Source organism: Zootoca vivipara, chromosome 9, assembly GCF_963506605.1.
Source record: "Zootoca vivipara chromosome 9, rZooViv1.1, whole genome shotgun sequence".
NCBI lineage: Eukaryota > Metazoa > Chordata > Lepidosauria > Squamata > Lacertidae > Zootoca > Zootoca vivipara.
In genome coordinates this window covers 36,016,730-36,043,260 of record NC_083284.1, presented here as the reverse complement: position 1 = coordinate 36,043,260, position 26,531 = coordinate 36,016,730, and the positions used below count along the sequence as shown (strand labels likewise).

At 41.2% G+C, this 26,531-nt stretch overlaps 1 protein-coding gene across 12 annotated transcripts in view; it reads left to right on the top strand.

The window, feature by feature from the left end:
- INPP4B (inositol polyphosphate-4-phosphatase type II B) overlaps positions 1-26,531 on the top strand; it is a 267,689-nt gene that overhangs the window by 202,899 nt on the left and 38,259 nt on the right. For 10 of the 12 annotated variants that reach the window (XM_035113742.2, XM_060278622.1, XM_060278620.1 and 7 more), the window contains 5 exons: positions 1,914-2,091; positions 3,914-4,126; positions 12,582-12,729; positions 23,854-24,026; positions 26,072-26,195. In XM_035113742.2, coding sequence (XP_034969633.1) covers positions 1,914-2,091; positions 3,914-4,126; positions 12,582-12,729; positions 23,854-24,026; positions 26,072-26,195 — 836 coding nt within the window. The other 2 variants (XM_060278624.1, XM_060278623.1) reach the window with 2 other exon arrangements.

The following is a 26,531-nucleotide window of genomic DNA, read 5'->3' as shown; positions in this document are numbered from 1 at the left end:
TTACAACTAGGGTTGTGAATGGGGGTGTTAACATCTGAGATGCCCAGGAAATTCCACTGCACACATAATTGAGGGTTACTACCTGATACAATAGCACACATAAAGGTAAAGGTAAAGGACGCCTGGCAGTTAAGTCCAGTCACAAACAAATTTGCAAGGACCAGCACTTCTGGTAATCACTGGTGGCAATCTTATTAATGTATGGCATAAGCAATTATAGTGCCACAGATTTACCCATCTGGAAACATCTATGTGATTAATGAAGAAAAATTGCTACCAGTCCTTTCCTGTTAATATTATTGCCAGGTTCAGATTTAGGGGCAAGTGACTCAAGTGACTTCCTGGAGTGCCAGACTTAGGGTCCCTGAGTGGTGAACACAGTTTTTCAAAGCTCAGGGTCATGGAAGTATATTTTAATAAACAATGGCTAATAAGAAACGGACATAATTTGCTGTTTTATTGTTTAAAAATGTCATTGGCCAGAGATAATCCTGAAGATCACAAGGCAAGTTTACATCTCCTTAAACCGGTTGTTATTTTAAGTGCAAAATTAAAATTTGAAACTGGGCTTTTTGTGGCTTGTAGTTCAGTACAAACCTCTTGCTTCTCACTTTTCAACATACCATATAATACCCTGCTTCTTCCCATATCTCTTCCTTGTTTTCCCATAAACATGACATTCCAGGGCTGTGCCATTTAGCAAATGTTGGGCAGTGCAAAACTATTTTGTTCTGAATAACTTGGTGCACGAAGTGACCAATGAAAGCATTTCTCCTTTAATCAAGATGTTTGGGACTCAGTGTGTACTTACTGGGTTGTATGCAGAGATGCTCTTCTGCAAGAGGAAGCTCTTTTCCCAGCATAGCACAATATCATTACTTGAGAAAAAAGAACCTAAACCCCACAGTATGCATCTCCTAAAACAAGCCACTTGCACAGTGCCTCAAGATGTGTGCTTGAGCTTTGCATCTTCTATTAGCTCTGTTTGCAGAACAGCAGCACTTCTGGATCAATCCTATTACTTCTCCCCAGCAGACTGAGACAGAGTTAGGGGTGGCTCTTGTGTAAGAGACTTGGTAAGGTATTTGCCTGAATTTTAGCCGTGTGATCTTCCTGATTAGTCATGTCGTCTTTTTGATTGCTCTTAGTCTCTTTCCAGTAGCATGCCTTAGCATCTCCTAGCAAAAATAAGCCTACATTCCGAAATTCCCCACATCTACCACCACCACCTCCTGCTGCTGCTTCCCCTGTACTGAATTTTAGTTCATAGCCTCCTCAAGGCAGAGACCTGTCTTTTTATTGCTACTGTGCAACAATGATAGCAAAAATAACAACATTTCATAGACCCAACAGTGGTGAGGATAAAATCATACTGTGGCTGATTAATAATAATTAACTTTAGGATACTTATAAAAAATATTTTTAAAAATGTAATTGCACAGATGGGGGGAAGGTAGTGAGTTTTTTTTTTTACTTAGGCTCATTATGGATTGTCAAGTGTGCCACTGGAGATTATATAAGCTTTTATTTTCTTTAGAATTGTAGGAATGGGAACATGTCTGCTTTCTTTCCTTTTTTTATGGTACAGCAGTTCATTCAAAGAGCTTCAGGGAATAATTAGTTTCAGCAGCAGTGCCTGAAGCGTTCATCAAAGAAAAGGTTACCATCTCTTACTATGCCAGCAAGGTCTGTTTCCTAGCCTTTAGCCAGTTGGATTTCCAAATAGTGCCCATAAAGGTGTTGTAGTCAACTTTAGAGCACCTTTCCTTAATAATTGTAGAATTCTGAGAGTCTTCACATACTGATGATGAGTATCTACTTGGCCTTTAAAAGTTAAAAAGGAAAAAAAAGGTTTTGACTTTCAGGTGTGTGTTGTTTTTTTTAAAAAATAGTATCTTTATTTCCTTCTGCAGTACTGGGTACCAATGTATTTACTATTCACCTGAAAACACAGCCAAGGCAAAAGAAGTTCTTAGTAGCATCAATCATCTGCAGCCTCTCATATCAAGCCATGCAGACCTGCTGCTTAATTCTGCAAGGCAGCATTTGCCAGACAGCTTGAAGAATTCCTTAAAGATGATTTCAGAAACGGTAAGATTCAAAAATGGTCCCTGCAGTGACAACTAGACAGAACTCACCAAATTTGTAGCTACTATCTCTATCTGCATAAGCTGACTTCCCTGAGATGAGGAAATCTTAGGTTATTTTGGTGGTTATAAGCTTCAGGCTACTGCCATAGGAAAATCATGTTCTTTTTGGTTTTTACTCCATTCTGAATTGTTGTTGTTTTAAAAAATGTGATTTTTATACACAGGGAATAAAAGTAGGTATCATTGTTTGAACTAGGAAGGTCTGTCTAAATTTTGTTTATTCATTTCTTTTGTTGAAATGGATATCCTACTCTTCATCATAAAATGTTTGTAGAAAACTCCACAAAAGTAAATTTTTCCTATTCTTATCTATTTTACACCAGCCGTGCACAACCTTTGGCCCTTCGCCTAATTTCATGTAGGTGGCAAGGAGAGGAGTAAGGAGTGGGGGAGAGAGAGAGCGAGAAAGAAAGAAAGAAAGAAAGAAAGAAAGAAAGAAAGAAAGAAAAAGAAAGAAAGAAAGAAAGAAAGAGGTGAAGTGAGACAGAACAGGGTAGGTGGGACTACGCCATGTAGCCCATCTATCTTTTTACATGTTCTCTGTGAAATCTGCAGCTAACAAAAACTATTACATTATAAAACTCCTCTTCCTGGGTTGGAGAGTCTCTGTTCACAACTTGCAAGGATTCATGGTTTTCAAAGTACATCCCAAATCTATTTTGTTTTTAACCAATATAGATAACTTATTCACAGGTTTTTCCTGCTATAGCAATGAAAAATGGCACTTGCTATCACTCAGATTTACCCTGTTTTTGGCCTATATTTTAGGGGGAGGAATGCAGAGATATTTGGTGTACTCTTTTACTTTGGTGCCTATAATGGAATTCATTGGGGTTTTTTAAAAATAATAATGTGATGTTCTTCTAAATTGAGATTTGTGTCACATTTGTACTGTAATAATTGAATCAGATGTCTCTAGTACACACTATGGATATGTCTACAAGGAGAAGGATGAGTGCTAGCAGTTGATTGAATTGATACAAGAAAAATACATGAGACTTAATAGGAAGGAAGGAAGGAAGGAAGGAAGGAAGGAAGGAAGGAAGGAAGGAAGGAAGGAAGGAAGGAAGGAAGGTGTCCTGGTTAAATGGTTTTTGTGTGTAATTCTGCTGAGATGAATGTGAAATTTAGAGAGTTGTTCGGAATAGGCACCTTTTAATTGAACAAAGGCTTGCCTAGGGGCGAAACATTACATTATTCATTTGATAATTATGTGATCACTTGAACTGTAAACTTGCCATCATCAGTCAACATGGACCATTGCCTGTTATCATGCTTTGAAATTAGCTAATAATGGAATCACAGCAGGCAACAAGATTGTCACAAGTTGTCTATTGGCTCTCCTGTGCTGGTTGTTGCTTAACCAGGTGTTGCCTAAATTTTTGAATTCTGGGTCCCATCTGCTGCTGCAGTTACTAGGCCTTATACATACAAAGATACACACACACACACACACACACACACACACACACACACCAACTTCTCAGGACCATGTGTCCCCTTGCAAATTGGGATGCTATTTTCTGCAGCTCCCTTAGGGGCATTACAAATGTTGAGAGAATTTGTGTCTCTTAAGTTGCCACAAAACTTCATTGTTTTCAAAAACTTCGCATACCCTTGCACTAACAGAAGTTGATAAACATAGATAACAAAATACATTTCCTCACCTAGTCTTTGGTGCCATTGTGGCAACTATAGGCTATGCTGTAGATTAGATGTACGTTGCCTGCTTATTACTGACTGCACACTCATTTTAATTCTAGACAGAGTTATTTGTACATGCATTTAAGGACCAGCTGATCAGAAGTGCCCTTTTAGCTCTATACACAGCCCGCCCAGGTTGTGTCCTAAAAAAACCAACTGTGCCAAGGAACAATGCTGAAGAGAGTGGGGACCAGTCGAATCAGGAGCATCCATCCCAAATCAAGAGACAAGATTCTATACCTCACCATTCAGAATATGACGAGGAAGAGTGGGTAAGTAGCCTCAAAGTTATGTTCTTGAATGAGTCCATTCAATTACAAATTGTCAGTAATGGGTACCATTGCATGCACTTTGGGCTTTATTATTATTACTATTAATAATAATAATAATAATAATAATAATAATAATAATAATAATAATTCAACAGGAGCATTCATCTTAGTCAGCTGCAGGAACTGCAGCAGATTCCTGTGACACCTTAAGCACACTTTGTTACATGTAAGAAGCGACTTCATGAATGTGGCAAAGTATGGCACAATAAGGCAAGCAACAAAGGGAGTGACACAGAGGCCGCAGCCAGTATCGCTGCCTCAGAATATTCAAAGGATTAAAATCTGGCAACCACATACCCAAATTTCACTGAAGAATCACTGTCATTGCAAGGAACAAAGTGTAGGAGCCAAAGTGTTGATTTACTGGATGCGTGGAAGGAAGCAGTTCTTGGGATGCATCAGTGACCTGAACAAACTCCCATTTTTAGTTTACAAAAACTTACATGACTTGTTACCTGGAGGCAATTTGTTTGTTCATCAAAAGCAATCAGGGATGTGGCTATTTAAAGTCTGGCTTAGCTTCTCTCTCCTCCTGTACCTTACAAGGGAAAAGGTAAACTGGGTCACCGCTTGTAATTTGTTGAGTCAGAGGGGGAGAAGTAGGGCCTGTCAGTTATTAAGAACATAATAACTGCCTCCCCAGATCAGACCGAAGATCCCATCTGTGCCAGCAGTTTCCCACCTACAGTGGCCATATAGGAGTCCATTGATATCCCATAAGCTATATCAATAAGCTATATAGATATATATAACTTTTTGAAGGCATAATCATGTATTCCAACTGAAAATTGCAAAATGCAATTGGCCATGGTATTCCTAGGCAGCACCAAAGCAATGCTAACTCTGTGAAGAAAATATTCCACCTGATGGTTACAGATCGTCTCTGAATAGTTGTTCCCATTTTCTCTCACCAGCTGTTTCTATCATTCCAAAGCCTCCCTTCAGGGAGGATAAAAAGTCACTCCATACATAATGCAAGAATTGGGTGGGCAGAGTTCCATTTGGAAGCCACTGTTGTATATTTCTAGCTAGTTAGCATGCCTGGTTAGAAAGTACTTTATGAACAGCAGTGAACAAATATGAAAACACAACAGAGTTATAAGTCCTGGCTTTACTTACCCAAATTTTTGAAAAGAGAAATTTCGGGAGGCATGTAAAAGAAGATAATACAGTTGATTTGCCAAAACAGATCTACTAGGAACCTGTGTGGTGTAGTGGTTAACGTGTTGAATGAAGACCTGGGAGACCAATGTTCAAACGCCTACTTGAGCCATGAAGCTGGGTAAACTTGGGCCAATCACAGTCTCTCAACCTAACCTACCTCACAGGATGTGAGGATAAAATGGAGGAGGAGGATATTCAACACCTTGAGCTCCTTGGAGAAAAGGTGGGGATATAAATGTTACAACAACAACAACAACAACTGAAGAAACAATAACTATGTAATCATTGCCCTATATATATATATATATATATATATATATATATATATATATATATATATATATATATATACACATACATACATACACACACACACACACACACACACAAGTATCATGAAGCCCGTTAAATTAACGGGTGCTAGAACATATGTGGACTACTTCGGGTCCTCCCTGCTGTGCTAGATTTCCACTAGCAGGGAGTTCTTAACATAAGGGAGAACGAAAGTGGCCCAACCCATGTCTTTTAGAAACCGGAGAGCGCCAAGAACATAACTTGCAGCCGTCATTTCGAGATTGAGAAGGGACGCTGGGAGAAAAGGGCTGTAAAGCAGGTCCGGCTCCGTATAGCGAAGAGCGGAAGACGCGGGGTGGGGGGAGAGGAGGAGAAGTGAGACCGTATTCGCCGCCCACCGCCCTGCACCTAATGGTACCGCCCTCATCTTCCTCCCTCCCGGCGTTTGCTCGGCAGGCTGCCTGAGCCCGGCTCGTCCAATAGGGCGGATAAAGGGAGGACGGCGTTCCCAGCATGCAGCGTGCACTAGAGCCCGGCTGGTGGCTAAGATGGCGACTCCCATGCACCGCCTTATCACTCGGAGACAGGCGTAAGTGTCACTCAACCTCCTCTTCCCCCCTCAGAGGTACGGAAAAGCGTCCCCCACTCGAGACCTGAGCCGGGTGGTGATGAGAGAGGGGAGCGCGTGCACGCGTGAGTGAGCGAGGGCGAGTGCTGGCGAGCGCTCTGCGTTCCAAGTCCCAACGGTTGTCCGTGGGGCACATGCGCAGTAGCACAATCCCACGAACACAGGGACTGGACCAGGGGTCAGCAAACTTTTTCAGCAGGGGGCCAGTCTACTGTCCCTCAGCCCTTGTGGAGGGCCGGACTATATTTTGAAAAAAATATATGAATGAATTCCTATGCCCCACAAATAACCCAGAGATGCATTTTAAATAAAAGGACACATTCTACTTGCGACGAACCCAGGACTTGCCACCAATTAATATGCAACAATCCCGGCGTTGTCACTAATCTTGAGATGATCCCACCTAATATGTGCGGATCCCACCAATGCGATGTGCCTCCCTTTCTATACCACTAGCAGAGTGTTGAAGGAAACTGGTTATTTCACAAACCACCCACCTATCCTTCTTGCGCCCAAATAAACTGCCTGTTTAGGTTTGGGGTCTGCTAGTAATTGAAGTGCAGTTCCAGTTCTCCCAATAACGTGGCTCTGTATCCCTTTTAACTCGCACTGATCAGCTTGACACTTATGTAACTCATTCAGCTTGACCCTCAGGTAACTCAGTTAGACCCCCCTGCTTTTGGCAATTGGTGGTATTGCAAAAGTAACTGCTTTCGGGCCATGTTTTTGGACTATGTTGGGAAGGATTTAAATACAGATAGTCATCAAAATTTGGTACTGGGTTGGCGTCATTCCTTTTAGCCAATAAGACCAGTGCCAATCCGCCTACTAACATCCAAAAATGTATAGAATTGCCATTGCCCTATTTGGATGAGGGTGCTAAAAATAAGGGAGTCTTTTAGATTTGGAGATTACGATCAAAGAATCCTCAAGCTTCCCCTTCTGCGTAGAGCAAACGTAGGGATCCTGTTGGTACAATGTCTATTCTAAGTCAAAGTCTTAGTCCTAAGCACACGTCCTGGTGCTCACAGACCAAAGGTGAATCCAAGGAACAAACCCCCCAGCAATCACAGTCTGTGGTCAGCAAAAACAGCAAACAGTCCTCACCAGCGCAGTGTCAATGGCTCATCCACCCACAGATTCAGCCAGATGTGTACTGGTGCGCTGGTGCAGAGGCCATCAAAGGGGTATGCCCAAGGACGCACCTGGGGAGAAAAAGAAACAAAACACAGCAGAGAGACTGCACATGATGATGTAATGCATGTCCCCCAACAATCACCACCCCACTGTTGACCCACAGGAGAAAATTGGAAGCACATTTCAGCCACACTTTAGGAGACATAAACATCCAGGTTCAGTTGCAGCACAGAAGCATGAAGGGTTATGGGTGAGAAATATAAAAAATAGTACAGAGGGAAGAAAGGACTACCTTGCCTTAGCAAGTGAGGATAGTTTTGAGCAGCAAGAATATTTGCCAGAGTTTAGCCCCGCTTCAATTCAGATTTTAAATGTTTGCTCGCCCTCCTCCTCCGAAGATGTTTTACTTTTCTTTGGGGAAGAAAAATGTGCCTTTTGGACATGTCTTACAGTGATTCTATTTTAAGCTTTATATACATGCACATGTACTATAATGGTTGAAAGGGAAAATAAGATTCTGCCCCCACTTGTGAACCAGAAGGCAGAGGGAGGGGAAGATAAAGCTAATAGTTGCTATTCTGAACCTCAATGACTTGCATAAAATGTGACAGTGAAGTTTGGCCCATGTCCCAGCATATCTCAGTAGCTATCAGTGTAAACTGGGAATACTTCCAGTGAAGTTAATTGCCTAACATAAATGAAAATGTGGGAAGAACCAGTCCTCCTAATACTAGACTTACCAAAAGGCTTCAGCTGCCATTGTATAAGTTCCTGTGGCTTTGGGTAAAATCCAAATTGGCCTGAATTGGGCCAATTTCAGCCTCTGATTCAGATTCAGAAACTGTTTCTCTTTAATGATATTGTTGTATGGTTATGTGTTTGCGTTTTCTTGTCTACATTACCTTTCTCTCTCTTTCCCATTTTTATCTTTCCCCCTTTGTGTCAAAACTGAATTGTAAACAAACATTTGCGCTGAGTTGAAACACTGAATACCATGCTGCAATATCTGGAGACAGCGGGGTGGGCTGGATTGTGGAAGGATGAGGAAAGGGAAGGAGGGGGTACTTAGTCACAAACAGCTACCGTACTCTAACAATAATATAAATAGGCACCATGGGAGGGTGATCATTACCAGGATCTCATCAGGCAGGGAGGGGGAGGGGTTAACCCTTTTGTCCACTGCTGTGGCCTTCACAAAAATAGCTCCTTTGAAACTGCTACTTGCATGGGGAGGAAAGTCATAGTTTCTTCAGGGCTGCAGCGGGGGAGGAAAGGGTTACTCTGCTTGATGGGGACAGGTATCAAGCCCATTGCCTTGTGGTTTCTATGTACATTTCACACACACACACACACACACACACACACACACACACACACACACACTGCAAATAAACCCTTAATGGCATGTCTAGTTTGGCCCTTAGTTAATAAACATGCCAGTTATTTACTACTGTATTTCACTATTGTAGATTGCTGTCTTATGCACACTAAGCTGTGAGCAAAATCTCATTGAACAGTGTTTCTTGCTAATGAGTAAACATATGGAAGATTGTACTGTTAGAAGCATTTTTGTCATGGGGGGGCGTATTATTATTATTTGCAAAAGTTGGAAGGTTGCATACTTATTTCAGTACAATACAGCTCAAAGTCTTTAAACTCCATGTTGTTATGCTCGAAATGAAATAGAAATTTAGCATTGATTTTTTACCAAAGGCTTATTTTAGTTGTCTTTCAGAAATAAAAAGATCAAATAAGGGCAAATCAACTCTGGGATCGAGACAAACTCATGAGTTTAATTTTACCACTGTGATAACTCCCACAGGGGTGAAGTTTTAGTTCAGATAAACATGTGTGCACTTACAGAACAAGGACATGAATAACTTATTGCTAAGCAGGGTGTGTGTTTTTAAAAAAACAGGAATGAGTCAGGTTTGATTTCAGGGTTTGTCAGAGATGGGGGAAAATAGGTTCGGGTATATAGATTTTTAAACCAGAGAGGGAGATAGGTTTTCTGAGTAAACACCCAAGGGAAATAAATTATTTCCTATGAAATAAAAACATTTAAGCTAAAATCACATTCCTTCATAATTCCTCTCTTGAGTCCACAGGTGATTAGATCATTTGTTCATTCTATAATCCATTAGTGAGGTAGTTCTTTAGAAATAATCTGGTAAGTAGGGGATTTGTCAGTGATTAAAAGCAGTACCCAGAAATCTAAAAAGTAAACACAAACCAGAGTTATTTATAAAGGACTGGTGTTTGAGGGGGGGGGGAAACCCTACAAACCTTTTATATAAAGATGCAGGTGCAAAGTGATTGGTTATGGCAGATAGGGCATATACATGTCAATATTTGCTGGCACAATATTGCACTTTTTAAAAATGTGCTCATGCTGCAGACTGAGCTTGTATAAGCTTTTGAATTCTTCTACAACATTATCATCATGTTACAATGTTCTCCTACTTGGAATTCTATCCTGCACTTTCACATATCTCTTTAGAAATATTCCACTTTTACCTGTTTTTAAATTATTGTTATACTGTTCCTTTTATTTCATGGGTGGATAGCAATAGCTGCTGACCATCTTGTTGATAATTAACCCATGTGCTTTTACCTTATTGCAACAGCTAATCAGAAATCTGAAGCTGTGCAGATATTTTAATCTAGCTTTACCATGTGATTGAAGATCCAATAGTTTTTGAGGGCTAGTAAACATTTCATTGTGTTTGCAAGTATGCAACACATAGCATGGATGCCTGTGGTGTTGTGGTTTATGTTTGCAGTGGGTCAGTGGCAGAGAACACATTCTGAGAATGAAAAAGGAACTGTGGTGGATTAAAGCTGTGACTTCAGACAATTGTGCTTACTTGACTGTTCATTAACAGCAGGTTTTAATAGGCCATGGAAGTTAGGAAACAAGTTTTATGGGGAGAGAATCACATGCCTTAAGCAGTGATATATCAGGTTCAACCAGCATTACACAACTGTTCAGCATGTCAGTTACTTGTAAACTCAACTGTTGGATCTTCAATCACATGGTAAAGTTAGATTAAAATTATGGAGCTGAATTTAAAGATGTTGAGCACAATGCAGTTATTCTTTCTTGATCTCTCAGTGGCTTTCAGTGCTATTGACCATGGTCTCCTTCTCAGCCAACTTGGTGGGATGGGTATAGAGGCACTGTTTTACAGTGGTTCCAATCCTATGGGTTGCTTTCCAAGAACAATAATGAGTGGTTGTCTTTTGGCCCCCTGGCAGATGTGCTGTGGGATGTCCCCAATGCTGTTTAACATCCATATGAAGCAGTCATTTTGAGTAGTCACTCAGAGATTTGGGCCAAGGCCTCATCAGCATGCTGATGATGCCCACCTATACTGTATTTCTCAGTATCACCCAAATGAAGAGAGGCTGTGGAAGCCCTGAACTGGTCCCTGGACTCAGTGGCAGATTCTGAACTGTGGCAAAAATGAGGTGCTGTAGGTGAATGGTTCCCAAGTCCAGATAATTGGTCAATTGCCTGCTTTGGGTGGGGTCATACTGTCCTTGAAAGAGTGGGTTTGTAGTATGGAGGTGCTCCTGGTTCTGTTTTGCTAGAGGCCTTGGTGACCTCAGTAGCTAGGAGTGCCTTTTACCAGCTATGGCTGTTTCTGGATCAGTGTAACCTGACCAGTGGCATCTGTGAGCTGGTAATCACAGGCTGTATTACTGCAATGCTGCACTTGAGATTTGTCCAGAAGTTGTAATTAGTGCAAAATGTGGGCAGTTTGAGTCCTCACTGGGACATGATATAGTCAACATATTACCCCACTGTTGAAAGAATTGCACCGGCTGTCAGTTAGCTACCAGCTAAGTTAAAGGTGCTAGTTTGATGTGCAAAGCCCTATGTAGCTTGGGACCAGGATACCTGAAAGATGGCCTCACTTGTATACCCTATCAATCGCTGCACTCTGCCTTTAAGGGCCTCTTGCAGATATGTTATCAGGGGGTCCATTCTGCATAATGTAGAAATGAGGCATTTTGTGTTGTTGCACCTCCCCTTTGGAATTCCTTCCTTCCTTCATTGAATATTAGAAAATGGCGTTCTTTGGGCACCTACTAAAGGCCTTCCTCTTCCAAGAAGCCTTTTAAGTTGAGATATTTCCCAGTCTGTATCTGTACTGGAATTGTTTTTAGGATGTTTTGTTGCTTTATCATGTGATGCTTGTTGCCCTGTGCTCCTTTCACAGGAAGGGTGGGATATGAATTAAATTTTATATGACTTAAAATGCCACTTCCCACTTGGAGGTATTGAGTATCTTCAGGGACTGGGCCTTCTCGCCAGTTATGTAAACATGTGCTAGTGTACAATGGTACCTCGGGTCACAGAAGCTTCAGGTTACAGACGCTTCAGGTTACAGACTCCACTAATCCAGAAATAGTACCTCAGGTTAAGAACTTTGCTTCAGGATGAGAACAGAAATCGTGGCACGGCAGCAGTGGGAGGCCTCATTAGCTAAAGTGGTACCTCAGGTTAAGAACAGTTTCAGGTCAAGAACGGACCTCTGGAACGAATTAAGTTCTTAACCAGAGGTACCACTGTATTTCATCTTGAAGAAAATAACTATACTCTTCCCTTAGAACAGTGTTTCTCAACCAGTGTGCCTCCAGATGTTTTGGGACTACAATTCCCATCATCCCTAGCTAGCAAGACCAGTGGTCAGGAATGATGGGAGTTGTAGTCCCAAAACATCTGGAGGCACACTGGTTGAGAAACACTGCCTTAGAATATGCATCAGCCCAAACAGTTTCAGATGCACAAGAATAAATTACATAGTTTGCCAAAATAAATTTGAGAAAGTGGGAGCTGTGGTCCACAACTGTATATGTGACATCATATTTATCAGTCTTTGGGGTATTATTATTACATGTGTCTTTCTCTTTGCTGCAATATACTAACATGGATGCTCCTCTTGAATAGTCTGTGGCAATTCTAAATGCAGCGACAATCCTAGAATAATTTATTCTGCAATTGTACCTTTGAAGTAAGTGGCAAAGATCTTCTGCTGAAGTAGATCCAAGACTGGAATATATTGTTTTGTTATTATTCACTATAGTAAGGAAACTAATAAATCTACTGCTGTGTCTTTAAATGCATTTTTAAATATTGAGTGGTGATACTGATACTTTTTTCAGGACAGGGTGTGGGCCAATGTGGGGAAGAGTTTAAACTGCATTATTGCAATGGTGGATAGACTGCTTGAAAAAGACAACATGCCCAGCATCACTACGGAAAATGGAAATGACCCTCTACCAGCAGAGCATGTGGCATCTCATCTAAGTGGTAGGAAGCACATTTTTATTATCATTGAAGAGCTAAATAAAATGAAAAGTCCACAGGAAAGAGAGAGGAGGCGAGTTGGTAGATGAAAGTGCTGGTGGTGTAGTTTTGCATGATTCTGGCCTTGAATGTTGGGAGATTATTTATCAAATTGCATCTCCATAGTGGAGTCAAGAATTGCTTGCAGTGCTTCATTTTGTGTGTGTGCTACAAGGAAACCTCTTTGAAAGAACAGTGTTCTGCTTTGAAGTTTCTGACATATTTTAATCTGCTTTAGGCTCTCCTTGGAAATAGTATTCAGAAGAAGAGTCAAGTGTGCACACACTTAACCCTTACCAGGCTCGGTAGGAAATAGAGGGAAAGGCAGTTGACAGGTGCCTCTTTGGTGTAAATTTATATGCTGTTTTCAAAATAAATATATCATTGTGGTTTGTGCAAACTATCTGAATAGTGGGGTCACAGTCACAACTGGTGACTATGGGAGGTTTGTCCTGTTGTCGGTCACAGTTGCTACTTGCAGTGGAATCCTCTGTATGTGTGTTCAATGGGAGTTCAATGGGACTTACTAGCATGCATAATATTGCAGTCTTAATGTTTACTTTGCACTAAATATGTGCCGGTGGCGCTACAGTAACAAGTGAAAGATGAATCCGGACTCTCTTTTAACAAAAAAAATAAAATAAAATGAATTTTTGATAATGGAAATAGAAGGGCCTGTTCTTCTAAGCATAAGGAAAAGCGTGGTAGGTGGCGCAAAGGTGAGAGTGGGAAAGCAGAATGAAGAGAATTAACAACAAATGACTTATAGGTAGTGAGCTGAGAGCGAGAACCAGATGACAAGGAGCAAATAGGTGGGCAGCTTTTCAATGCAATGAGTGGGAGAGTGAGGTTTTTTTCAGAAAGCAACAGGGATGATCAGAGTCACAACTCTAGGCTAATTAGTGAAGGGAGCATTGGGGGAATCATGAGACCAAAGGAGCAGCTCTAGAAGCATTTTGACAAACAGAAAAAACCAGAAGTAAAAGAACAAGTAGTTTGTGAAGTATATGGCTAAGGCAATATGGGTAGGGTGTAAAGATAAAAGTCAGAGGGTCAAAGCACCACCATTAGCAACGAGGTATGTTTTATGACAGTACTAATAAGATCTTGGGTTTTGTTTACTCTTGAAAATGCATGAGTGACTAATTACCACTATGATCCTGTGCTTGACAACCCACACATATGCACTGTATCTTACTTGTTAAAGAACAGGTTCTGTAGTGTTTTCTACAGTTTGTGTTTAGCCTGCTGGAAGCCGTCCAGAGTGGCTGGGGCTATCCAGTCAGATGGATGGGGTACAAATAATAACATTATTACTATCATCATTGAATCGATAGTTGGAAGGGACCCTTAGGCTCATCTACTCCAACTCCCTACAATGCAGGAATATGCAGCTGTCATTGTGTGCAATTATTTAGAACACTCAAATATTCCAGAAAAAAAACCCTAGTATTTCTCCTGTGACATAAGCTGGAATAATCAAAACTGTCAGGTGTGCAGGACTTCTTCATGGAGATGTCAATTCTCCTGGTGAATATAACATGCAAGCTAGTTTTTAACCATTTCACCTCAAGTGGTAAGAAAAGGCTTTAGGCCAGCCATGCATTTTCTCAATTTTCAAAGTTTGTGAGTGAGAATGAAAGTTGCTGGAGAATATTCACATAGCAAAAGGATGGCAATGAATTTGGAATGAAAGAGCAGGATAAATATATGTCAGAAATGTTTCCATATAAAGCATCTGTGTGGTTTGCTTAGAATAGGTGACCCATCAAGTTCTTTTCATCTGTGCATCTTGACTTTGTGATCTAAATAAACAGGACTGCTACTCACACAAGATCTTGTGATGCTGTCAATTTGTAACATTTCTGGGAATGCAAGTACAGTACTGAGTGCCCAAACTTAGGCATACAGTAATAGATAACTAATATTATGAATTGCTGTGGAGAATGTTCTCTGTGGCTTTAACATTTCTAAAATTCCCCACAGCTTTTGTTGTTGTTGTTTAGTTGTTTAGTTGTGTCCAACTCTTCATGACCCCATGGACTAGAGCATGCCAGGCACTCCTGGCTTCCACTGCCTCCTGCAGTTTGGTCAAACTCATGTTGGTAGCTTCAAGAACACTGTCCCTATAGCTAGGTAAAGGTAAAGGTACCCCTGACCATTAGGTCCAGTCGTGGACGACTCTGGCGTTGCGGCGCTCATCTCGCTCTATAGGCCGAGGAGCTGGTGTTTGTCCACAGACAGCTTCTGGGTCATGTGGCCAGCATGACTAGGCCACTTCTGGTGAACCAGAGCAGCGCATGGAAACGCTGTTTACCTTCCCACCGGAGCAGTACCTATTTATCTACTTGCACTTTGACATGCTCTAACTGCTAGGTGGGCAGGAGCTGGGATCGAGCAACAGGAGCTCACCCTATCACAGGGATTTGAACTGCCGACCTTCTGATTGGCAAGCCCTAGGCTCAGTGGTTTAGACCACAGTGCCACTGACCATTAAAACACTGGTGCTTTTAAACTGTGTGGCACAGCTTTCACCTTGGGATTTTCAGTTGCAATTTCTACAGTAATGTCTTTACTGTAGGAGGCAAAGCTAACATATGCATGATTTACTGTGCATGTACTTGCCACCCCAATTTGCTATAACATTATATATTTGTGGCTATAGTGTGTGTGTATGTGTGTGTGTGTGTGTGTGTGTGTGTGTGTGTGTGTGTGTGTGTCCGCCTGTCCGTCCACCCAGCAGGGAGGCTGAATAGTAAGTTGCTTGTAGTAGATTGTGGAAGATAGTTGCTTGTGGAAGATATTATTTTAAGGAAAATTGTTGTTTGGATGCTGTGGAATCAAAATAGAATTTCCTACAAGTCTGTGTGCATTGTGGCACCCTATAGAATAGAATAAAGACCACAAAGCAGTAACACTTAATTGTTTAAATGTTGTTGTTGTTTTGTACCGTTATTTTGATGCAACACTTCTGTGGTGTGGTTTGCTGTTGTTTTACATGCTTGTGGTATTTTATGTTAAAATCTGCCTATCCCTCGATTTATTTCTGAGATAGCTAGTTTTAAATTAGGAATATATTATCTCTGATCCTTCTTGAAGACCAATGTTTGAGTACTTTCTTAAGGCTGAATTTGAGAGATCAGTTTCCATGGTAACTATCTATGGTGTCATCAGCACAGTATTATGATTTCACTGCAGGATAATAAAGCAAGTAGAAAGCATTCATTTTTTAAGGTAGAGGATTGTTGTAAAGCACTGTACGGTCTCTGTGTTTGCAGAAGAAAATTAAAGTTAATATTTTCTATGTCTCTTTCCATAGAATTCAGGCTGTAGATTTCCCTTTTTCAAAATGAAGTCCCAACATTTTGTGGATTATCATACTTGCTATACAGAGAGATTCTATTTATTAAGGGCTGTATTTCTGATCACTCTGTTCGCCAACCCCACTGTCATCCCCCCCCATTAACCCACTATAACTTCCCTTTCCCAGCCCAGGCAACTACTAAGCTCACTTTTCTCTCTTCTGTTCTGCAGCCCCACTTTTAGGGTTGCCAGACTCAATAGAGGACAGGACTTCTGTGCCTTTAATTGCCCTGCTCTCTTTTGAGTCTGGAAATCTTAAAGAGAAACCAGCAGACCCTCTATTGAGTCTGGCAACCCTACCCAATTTGCACCTGTTTTCACCTTCACTCCAGGTGCATGCCTCCCCCCCTTCTTTTGTGGACCTCTCTCCTCCCCCACAAACCACCCACATGTAAACCACCAGAATCTTCCTCCTCCCACACATTGCAACTATGAATTACCCTTTTCACCTTTCACCCAGTTATGAGGGCCCTCTTTTTTCGAACCATTTCATGCCACTGCTTCTGTCTTCAAGCCCATTCCCCTGGTCTCTTTCCCCTCCTTTTTGTGATACCCTTTGTACCCCCTCTTTTCACCTCCACTCCCCTTTTCTTTCTACCTTCCTCCTCACTTTTTTCAATTCTCCCTTGCACATAGATCAGCCCCATATCTATGCCTTATCCTCTTTCCTATTATGCAGCCTCCTCTGCACAACATTATCACCCCCACCCCCTTTTCCCTACCACCACCTCCTCCTTCCTCCTTTTTTCCAACTCTCCCTTTCACAAGACCACCACCCCTTTTCTGTGCTGCTGCTTCTCTTTTACTTTGTAGTCCACTTTGTGCACATACCCGTGTTGATAGGTGTTACTGTATATTTAAGATGAATAAAACCTTAAATGCAATCCCTTTCATTAAGGTTGTTCAGTTACAGAAGGCTAAGTTCAGTTGACGGATGTACATATATGGTGTTCACATGTTAATAAAACATCTCTTCTAAATTACTACATTGTATCTGGAATGTCTTGATGGAGGAGTGAAATAACACCGTGGGAAGGTACTATGGAATGTTTGAGGGCTCTGCATCCTTTATCTCTCTCACATGAAGCAGCTGAGGAGTGAAAGAGGGAGAAGTATAAAACAGCATCTTTCCCCTTTCAGTGTTTCTTCCTTCTTGCTGTACTCAAACAATGGCAGAGATTTGAGTAAAGCAAAGATGGAGAGACTCTGAGCCATTGTGGGTTTTTTAAACACACACACACACCAATTTGAAAAAGAAGCAGTAGCAGAGATGGGTAGATGGCTACAACACAGAAGCCAACACTAAAAGCCTAGCACAACAGTGCATTACCCAACTCTGTACCCGTCTTGCTGTACTCAAACCTTGTTTTAAAATGCCACTACCCCCCATGTCACCCCCTGCTTGCTATAGTCAAACCCCTGACATTGTTTAAAATCTGCACTTTCCCCCATGACTTGGAATATTGGAGGAGGAAAGCACAGAGACCACTAGTTTTCAAAAACGATTTATTGATTTCATCTGTTCAAGAGCTCACAGTCATTCAACACATTCACGTGTGATCTGCAGGGATATAGTCATCAAAGACAGTTGCTCTGTGTAACTAGATGGCTAGTTACTAGCACAGAGGAAGGATAAAATGAGGTGACGATGGACGCTTCACAGTGCTCCTTAAGGTGCTGCAGAGGGTTTTGCCCCCAAATGGCTCTGTTTCTCGGCTTCCTATACTCTCTGCTCAGTCTCTTATTGTGTGACAAGTAGACTGACATATTGATTGTAGACCTTTAGGATTACATACCCCATTTCTGGCTGCATGATGAAAGGTCGTCATCTCTGACCTTATCAGGGTGTCTCTAGGCAAATGGGCACAACTGTCCTGTAATGTGACATTTATCTTCCCAAGAAATATTGTTTCCTAAAATAAAAGCCCTATTTGCCAGAGAGAGCCATCAGCCAACTGGAACTCCCCCCCCCGCCTTTTGACAACCTCACAGAACAACTTTTCCAAATATCTATCCTACTCTTATTCATGTAGGTCATAATTGATGGCATTAGAAACAGTAAAATTGTAAAAGTGACAAACTATACATGAATATATATTCCCAAAAATTTCAGACTCTAGGTGCTTGACTGGATTGGATTGTGCGCTGTGACATGGCTGCTAATAGGGCACATGCAATTTTAGGCTGCATTAACAGAAGCATGGTATCCAGATCATGAGAATTAAGGCTTACACTCTATTCTGCTGTTCACGCCCCATCTGGAATCTTGTATCCAGTTCTGAATGCCACATCTGAGAACAGATGCTGACCAGCAGGAACATGTCCAGAGGATGGTGATCAGAATGTAGATGGGGATGGAAACCAAGTCCTGTGAGAAGTAGTTGAAAGAGGTGGGCCTGTTTAGCCAAGAGAAGTTAAGCTTAAGGGGAGATTCAAGCATGGTCTTCAAATATCTGAAGGGATGTCATGCAAAAGGTGGAGCAGAGTTGTTTTCTTTCGGGGGGCAGGACTAGAACAAGTGGGTGGAAGATCTGAAGGCAAACAGATCTTGGCTCAACATTGGAAGAGATTTCATAGAGATTTCATAGCAGTATGAGTGGTTTGACAGTGGAATAAACATGTCTTGGGAAGGTGATAGATTCTCCTTTACCTCATATAAGCTAAGGTTGGACACTGTCACCTGTGTGAAATGCTGCACTTGCATGCTGCATTGTAGAGCCTACATTGAGGAGCTAGTTGGAATAGTCCCTTTCTAACTTTTAAGTACCAGGAGATATTCCTGCTGTTTCTTCCATTCTCCATGCTGGCCTCTTTTCCATGCCATCTATGTCAGCCAGAGGATATGCAGGAGGAGGAGAATGGTGGCAACCATGAATAATATCTAGCTAATATGTTAGACATGTTGTGCTTCCAACTGTGCCTCATACCCATAACATCCAGATGAGGGTTCCAGAAACGCAGCATTTAGACTATCCTGACAGTGCCATAATGCTTACGCAGACAAATCTTCCATTGTTTCACTTCATTTTTATCTGACTCTTTCACCCAAAGCATGGATAGTACAATAATCCATAAGGTTCAAATTATGATCCAGGAATTGCAATTCCACTGGGCTGTACAAGTACAGTATTTTAAAATAATAATAATTTTAAAAACCCACTCTATACTAAATCATACTCAGTTTGTTTTCTGCTGGTAGAAGAATTCTTGGTGGCTGGATGTGTAATATCTTGACATGCTACTCAGAAAGAAAAACTAGATGTGATGGTATGTAAATCACTTTGTAGAATCTTGGAGAACTGTATAGAGAGGCTGAAAAGAACTGTAGTGAAACTGAGAACCTTTCATCTCACTGAGCCATCAGTCCGTAGAAACACTTTTACTCTAGATATGAAATTGACAAGGAACTTCAGACCTCTTGTCAGTTTCACCTCTACGGTGAAAAGGTTCCCTATGACTACTTGACACTTATCGCGGCTCATTGCAGCTTTTTTCCATATGTCTCCTTGATGAAGCAAGATGTTTTATGTTATGCAAAGGCTGCAAAGAGCAGCACCAAAACTCACAGTGAAGGGATTCCCCCCCCCCAGATCCACTGTGGAAGTGAAAGAAAGTTTGACAGCTAACTGATCTTTGCAGCCTTTGCATGGGGGCTGTAGATGTTGTTCAATTAGCCTGAGCTGAACTTGCGTGGTGACTAACAGCTGAATGTGCACCTGTTTCATGAGCAAGTCAGAATGTGGAGAAGGGATAGAGCAGGATGGAATGGATGCCTGTACAGATGGAGATCCATTGAGAGCCAACATGATAAAATGGATAGTGGAAAACTCCATGGACATGAGTAAGATGTTATTCACATTCCTAATTCACAGGGCCCCCAAATGCTGTAAAGTTTCAGGATAATGCCTCAAAGCTGCTCTCCCAGTTGAATTCCTCCTTGAAGTTCTACAATAGCAAATATAATGACAATTAATGTTATTTCACCCCACAGAAAATCAGCTAGTAAAAATAATAAACTACAGTGCTATGCAGAACTTAGTCCTTGAATGTACGAAGTACAGTCCAAATATTGGAGAAGGCATTAATCCATTCCAAAGAGCTTAGGTAATGGGTCCTTAACTAGAATTACATTCATGAAGCAAATGGTTAATTGACTCTGTATTGTATGAATAATCCTGAGCTATGAGGCTTTTATAAATAAAACCTTTTGGTTTAGTATATAATGTATAATTATACTGTATTGAATTTTATTCAAGCTTCTTAGAACTCCAAGGTTTGCCTCACTTGCTTAAATGTGGCATTAATCAAGAAGCAGCATCTTTTCCATATATTTGACCTATTTAATTCCTCAGCTGGTGGCTAGCATGTTGGCAGTATTCACAGTGAAGTGAACAAAAGATTGTTACAAAGATGGGATGAAATTAAGCATATTCCACTGGTTTATGCTACCTTTTTTCTGATCCCTGTTACTAAAGAAAGGTGGTTATTTTCTGTTTTGACGTTGGTTATATACCATTATTTCTGTAAAAAGTGGTGATATTGTGAGGCATCTCTCATATAAAAGAAATTATTTGTGAATGCAACATAAGAATGTCTGCACATTCCTTTAAATCCAAGTTATGCAGGTGTACTAGATATCAGGTAGGTAATTGTTCATATGTTTACATATTGTTATAAAGGACAGACTACCCCATGGTAACTTATGAGGCCCTCTGGGTCCTCTGGGTCAGCAGCTGAGCAGAGAGAAAAGGAAGGAAGGAAAGAAAGTAGAGCCTTAAATACCATTGCAACAGAACAGCCTGTTCTTCAAGGTCTGCAATTGCAACTCTTTCCTCTTCAGAAAGATCTGTTGCAGTAAGTGAAAAATACTCCAGTTGCTTGAAATTTCGAGGGCTGCTGTTTGCACCTTTGCTGCAAATCTTACTGAAGAGAAAGTACGGAGTCTTTGTATTCCCTTCCCCCAGCAAAGCAGAGAGGTAAAGCTCAACTTGTATACCTTGCAAATATGCAAAAAAAGAGAGTTGTTATTGTATTTTGCAATTGCATGCATGTAATTTTCAGTATGCAGTTGCAGAGCTGAGAGGCAAGGTTCCTCTGCTGCTTCAGAGAACTGCAGATTATATTGTACAGCATAGGCTATTCTACTTGAACAATCTGGAGTTGTTTGCTTTTCAGGTCATGATCCTGCCCTCTGCTTGTGGCACACTGAGGCTTGGATATAGGTTGCTGTCAAAGGTGGGAGGCGATGCTTGGCTGTTGTGCCATTGGGCTCTTAAGTACACCTGTGAGCATTGCCTCGAAGCTCCATCTTCAGATGCTACAAGGAAATGGCACAGGTCAATTTCTTGTGTGTTTCTTTTCATCCAGTATAATATCAGAAAAGGAATTGTGCAGATCCCTTCTTGTGAAGGGGCGGTAGTGCATTTGATGCCTAAACATCCCTTCAGAATGTTGGAAACCCCAGAATCATTGAATTAAATAGGCTGGATCCAGGCTAAGTTAGACGTCATTGAAATCAGTGAGGCAAGTTAGCCACAACTTTGTTCAATGGGACCTAAGTTTAACTAATGTAATCTGGACTGAGCCCACCGGGGGGCTCTAAAATGGTGTACACATTACCATGTACTGTAGCTCCAGTACAGTCCGACTGCCGTTGTTTGAAACCATGTACACAGGATGCTAGCAACAATCCACATATTTCCTTTAGCTTCTTGAGGAATACTGTTGCTTGATGTGTTTTCCTTAAAACCAACTTCCAACTTTGAAAATTTAAGCCACATTCACTTCGTAGTTAAGCCGAGGTGTGTACATTTGACACAGCTGTTCATGCACTGATAGCAGCTTCATGACTAAGAGTTGGGGGGGCAGACATTACAGGTGCAGTAGAACCTAACAGGTAATTTGCATTAGGTGAAGACATCTCTGGCCTCTCTCTGGTGCGTACAGCAACATGTAAATGCAACTTGAAATGCAGTGGGGGAAAACGTTTGGAGCTGGTTATGTGTGCATAGCCTAGGATACCAGTTTAATTGAATAATAACTGGTTATATGTTGGTGTTTCAGGCTTATTAAGTGGCTCCACCTACTGGAAATAAAACATAACAGTGGCAAAACTAATCAAAATTGCCATGCAGAGCGATTGGATGGCTTACATAAATAAGAAAAAAAGAAAGGCAATGTTTTCATTAGGGGAAATGTTTCTAGTAGGGAACAATCTTGTTTCTTTGTTCAAAGGCAAAAATGAGGTTACACCTGGGTTTTTATTTCCACTTTTCATCACACCTGTTAATTCAAACTCTGAATTAAAAATGAATTCAAATTGGGAACAGATGAAAAAATAGTGTTATCTATAGTGATTAAAGGAGTAGAAATTAAGTTGGGGGAAAATATGTAAGCACTCTACGGATAGATTATAGAAATTAATGTAGTCATGGGAAAGATTTGATACCATCAACCATGGTATCCTTCTGGAGCAGCTGTCCAAGTTAGAAGTGGGTGGCACCGCTTTGCACTGGTTCAATTTCTACTTGAATTGATGTTTCCAGAGGGTGATGTTTGGGGAGTGTTTTTTGGCCCCGTGGAGCTTTCAGTGTGGGTTAGATTTTATCTCCTATACTATTTAATGACTACATGAAACCACTGAGTGGGGTTATCCAGAGTTTTGGAGTGTTGCCGGCAATATGCTGATGAGACAGAACTCTATCTCTCCTTTACATCTGCAGGTGAGGCAGTGGATGTGCCGGACCGTTGTCTTGTATTGGTAATGGGCTGGATGAGAGCCAACAAACTGAAGCTCAAACCAGATAAGACTGGGGCACTGGTAGTGGGCGGTTCCCTAGACCAGATGGGTGGTAGGTTGCCCGCTCTTGATGGAGTTATACTCCCTCTGAAGGAGCAGGTATGTAGCTTGGGGGTGTTTCTGGATCCATGGCTGTTGCTTGAGGCTCAGGTGGCCCAGCTGTGCCCCTGGATGGAGGGGGCCATCTATGCTATGGCAACCTCTAGGTTAGATTACTGCAGTATGTAGGATGGCTGAAAGGCCTCACAGACATGTTGTGGGTGGTGGTGGAGGATGTAAATGGACTGAATTGCTTTTAAGCTGTGTTGGCATTGTACAGTTGTTGTAACCCCTTGTAAAATTGTTCACAAATAAGAATAAATTGGCAGCCCCCCCCCCGCCACCATGAATGTCAGAAAGTGAATTTGTCTTATGTCAAGCCGCTGATTAACTGTTTCCTCTCAAAGCCAGTAGGTTTTTTGTTCTCTAGTGTACATCCATGGGTTGTTGGTTTGTTTGTTTTTTACTACATGCAATCACTCGATAAAGAAATCAATATGTTACACTTCCTTAGCTTGACTAGAAGAACAGAGTATCATAAATATTTTGCTCAGTTGACCAAGCATTTCATTTATTTTGTTTTCCAGCTTTGATTTCCTCTCAGGCTGCTGTTACTTTGGGAAGTTCATTTAATTGCATCAACTAGGCTATGGACAAGAAGTTGATTTTTGTGGGTGTGGTGTTGTATTGAGAATGCAGGGATGAGCTGCGCTAATAATCTCATACACTACAAACAGCAGTGTGTGAGAGGAACTGCTGCAGGCACCTGAGCGTAGCTTAGTGTGTGTGCACAAAGAGAAAGGATTACATCCACTGATTTTTCTACTTTGAAAAGGAGATTTTTCTCTACCTTGATCACCATTCTTGATCTCCCTCCTTTGTTACAGGTGACTGGTATGAACAACTTTATCCACTCACAGTTACGCTGAAGGACTGTATTGGAGAGGTGGTGACTAGGGCAAAGCAATCAATGTCTTTTGTTCTGCTTCAGGAGCTTGCATGTAGCTTGCCACAATGCTTAATGCTGACCCTAAGAAGAGATATTGTCTTCAGTCAAGCAGTAGGTGCTTCTTCCATTTCATAAACTTATTTGTTTTGTTTTGTTGCAGAGCTGTCAACTTAAACCGTGAAGCAGGCTTTCATTTTATTTTTGAAAAACAACTTAGCCACCTCCTAGAGTATAAAGGCATGTGGATATCCCAGTGAATGGTATTCTGCCTATAGCATAAGTGGAAAAGTAGATCAGTTCTTTTCTGTCTCCACAAGTGTTGCCTTAATGCTGCAGTACTTCACTGAGACACCAAAGGGCAGGTCCCCTTCTTTCTACTTGTGGAAGGTGTTTGGCAAACTGCTGCTCCCTGAACTTTTTACTGCATGTTTTCAGATGCTCAAGGGCCATTTAGATATAACAGAAAATACACTATTAATCCATGTTGCAAGTACAGGAGATTGTCTTGGTTGTTTCTGCCAATGCTTCCGAAGCCACCTCTTAGGTGTTTGGTGGTGCCTCCAACCATGTCCTGACAGTAGAACACAACTGGTTTTAAACAAGATCTACCCAAGCAGTCTCCAGTTGCTGTTATCATCATTGTAGGCCAGGCATCCCCAAACTTCGGCCCTCCAGATGTTTTGGACTACAATTCCCATCTTCCCTGACCACTGGTCCTGCTAGCTAGGAATCATGGGAGTTGTAGGCCAAAACATCTGGAGGGCCACAGTTTGGGGATGCCTGTTGTAGGCAATGCCTTAGGTGAAAACAGCAAAGACAACACCTCTACGCCACAGAAGCGGAAGCTTCCCACACTGTTGGAAAATGCATTTTAATTCAGAGTACCCTTTAACAATGAACACATTTTCAGCTCCACAGGCCCTTCCTCAGGGAACAACAAAAATGTGCAAACTGTTTTGTCAATGATGCAAAATCCAATTTCCTGTTTTAGTCATTAATGTAAGATATTCCACATAATATAAAAATATGGAAGCATAATACTTCCACATTTTAAAAAGGAAACATGGTCTTCATCTGAACAGTCACAAAGTGCCATGCACAATGCCATGAATTGTGTTCTGCCCATTCACAAGGGGGCTTTTTGGCTTCCCCTTCCAGCAGCAGTTGGTGTTCCTATGGAGCAGCATATAATGAGACATTAGGAGCCTCCCATGACGGCACAGATGTGCTTTTCTGCTCATGCCCAGAGGACTTTGGATCTGGGACAACAGTAACACAGTGCAAAGATGGATATGTTTCCCTTTTTCACGTATAGACAAATGGTTTGGGTATTTTAAAATGAGGTATTAAGTGCAGAACTTGTATGTTTCCATGTTTTTACATTAATGTCATACCTGTTCTTTGTGAAATATACATATATAATGCCATAATAATTAATCAATAATGTGAATATGTGCCTGGCGAATCTACAGACCCGATTCATTCCTAAGATGGAGCATAGGAATATGAGCAGATAAATAGATGTTTCACCGGCTGCTTTTGGAAAGATAAAATCATGTCTTACGGGCTACGGTTGCACTTATACACCTATTTAGAAAATATGGTTTCAGTGGAAGGTGCGGAACAGGGGGGAAAGTACAAACTGGAGATTTGATTTTGAAAACATGAAATCAAGGAAAGTTACATTGGTCAATTTTATCTAGTGGCGGGATAATGGTCCATTGCTCAGTGGGAGGCTTTTAATAATCTAAATATTCACTCTCTTTCCTACGGTTTGCTCATCTTCTCCTTTCAATGGCTAAATTCATATTGTAAGGATAGGCTGCACACCAAAACAACTAGCTAGGTTTGATTCCTTCAGATCTCTGGAATGGCTATGATCTGTGTCAATGCCTTATTATTCTATAAAATATATGCTTGATCTAAAAGCTTTTAGGGTGTTTTTAATCTGTGATGTTTCTTCTGTAGTACTATTTGGGAATAAATGCTTTAGACATATCTTTCCAACATTCAGCTTCACAGACAAAAGAGTGGGACTTAGTTCAAGATGAATTTGTGTTCTTAATGCTGAGTGAATTTTGTAAAGGACTCTTGTTATCTTTCTTTCTTTCTAATATAATTGGTATCTGTTTATTTGGTTATTGTCATTACTCTAGCTTGCTGGATTGGTCTGTGGGTTTATAATCAAATTGCACTCCAGTTTACGGGATCAAGGCTTCCTGCAGCAGCTTCATACAGTCGGGCTAATTGTTCAGTATGAAGGACTCCTCAGTACATATAGTAAGTGTTATACTCAGATGGCTACATTAAAGTGTTCTAAAAAAGCTAAGAAGAATAGACAAGAGCTCCTGGTGAGGAGATCTTGGCAGTTTAGTGCCTCCCTAGTTGTCCTGCTCCTGTACTGAGCTAAACCATAGCTTTGTTTAAGACAGAGCTTTCCAAACTCTGTGTTGCGACATGAATGCTCCCCAAGCTCCTCCCAGAGCTGGAAAGGGGTTAAGTTTAACCTCCAGTTTGCTAGTAAAACTTATTTACTGTGTCGTGAAATAATGCATGCCTAAAAAGTGTGTCACCAACATGAAAGGTTTGGAAAGCGCTGGTTTATGGTGATGTCCA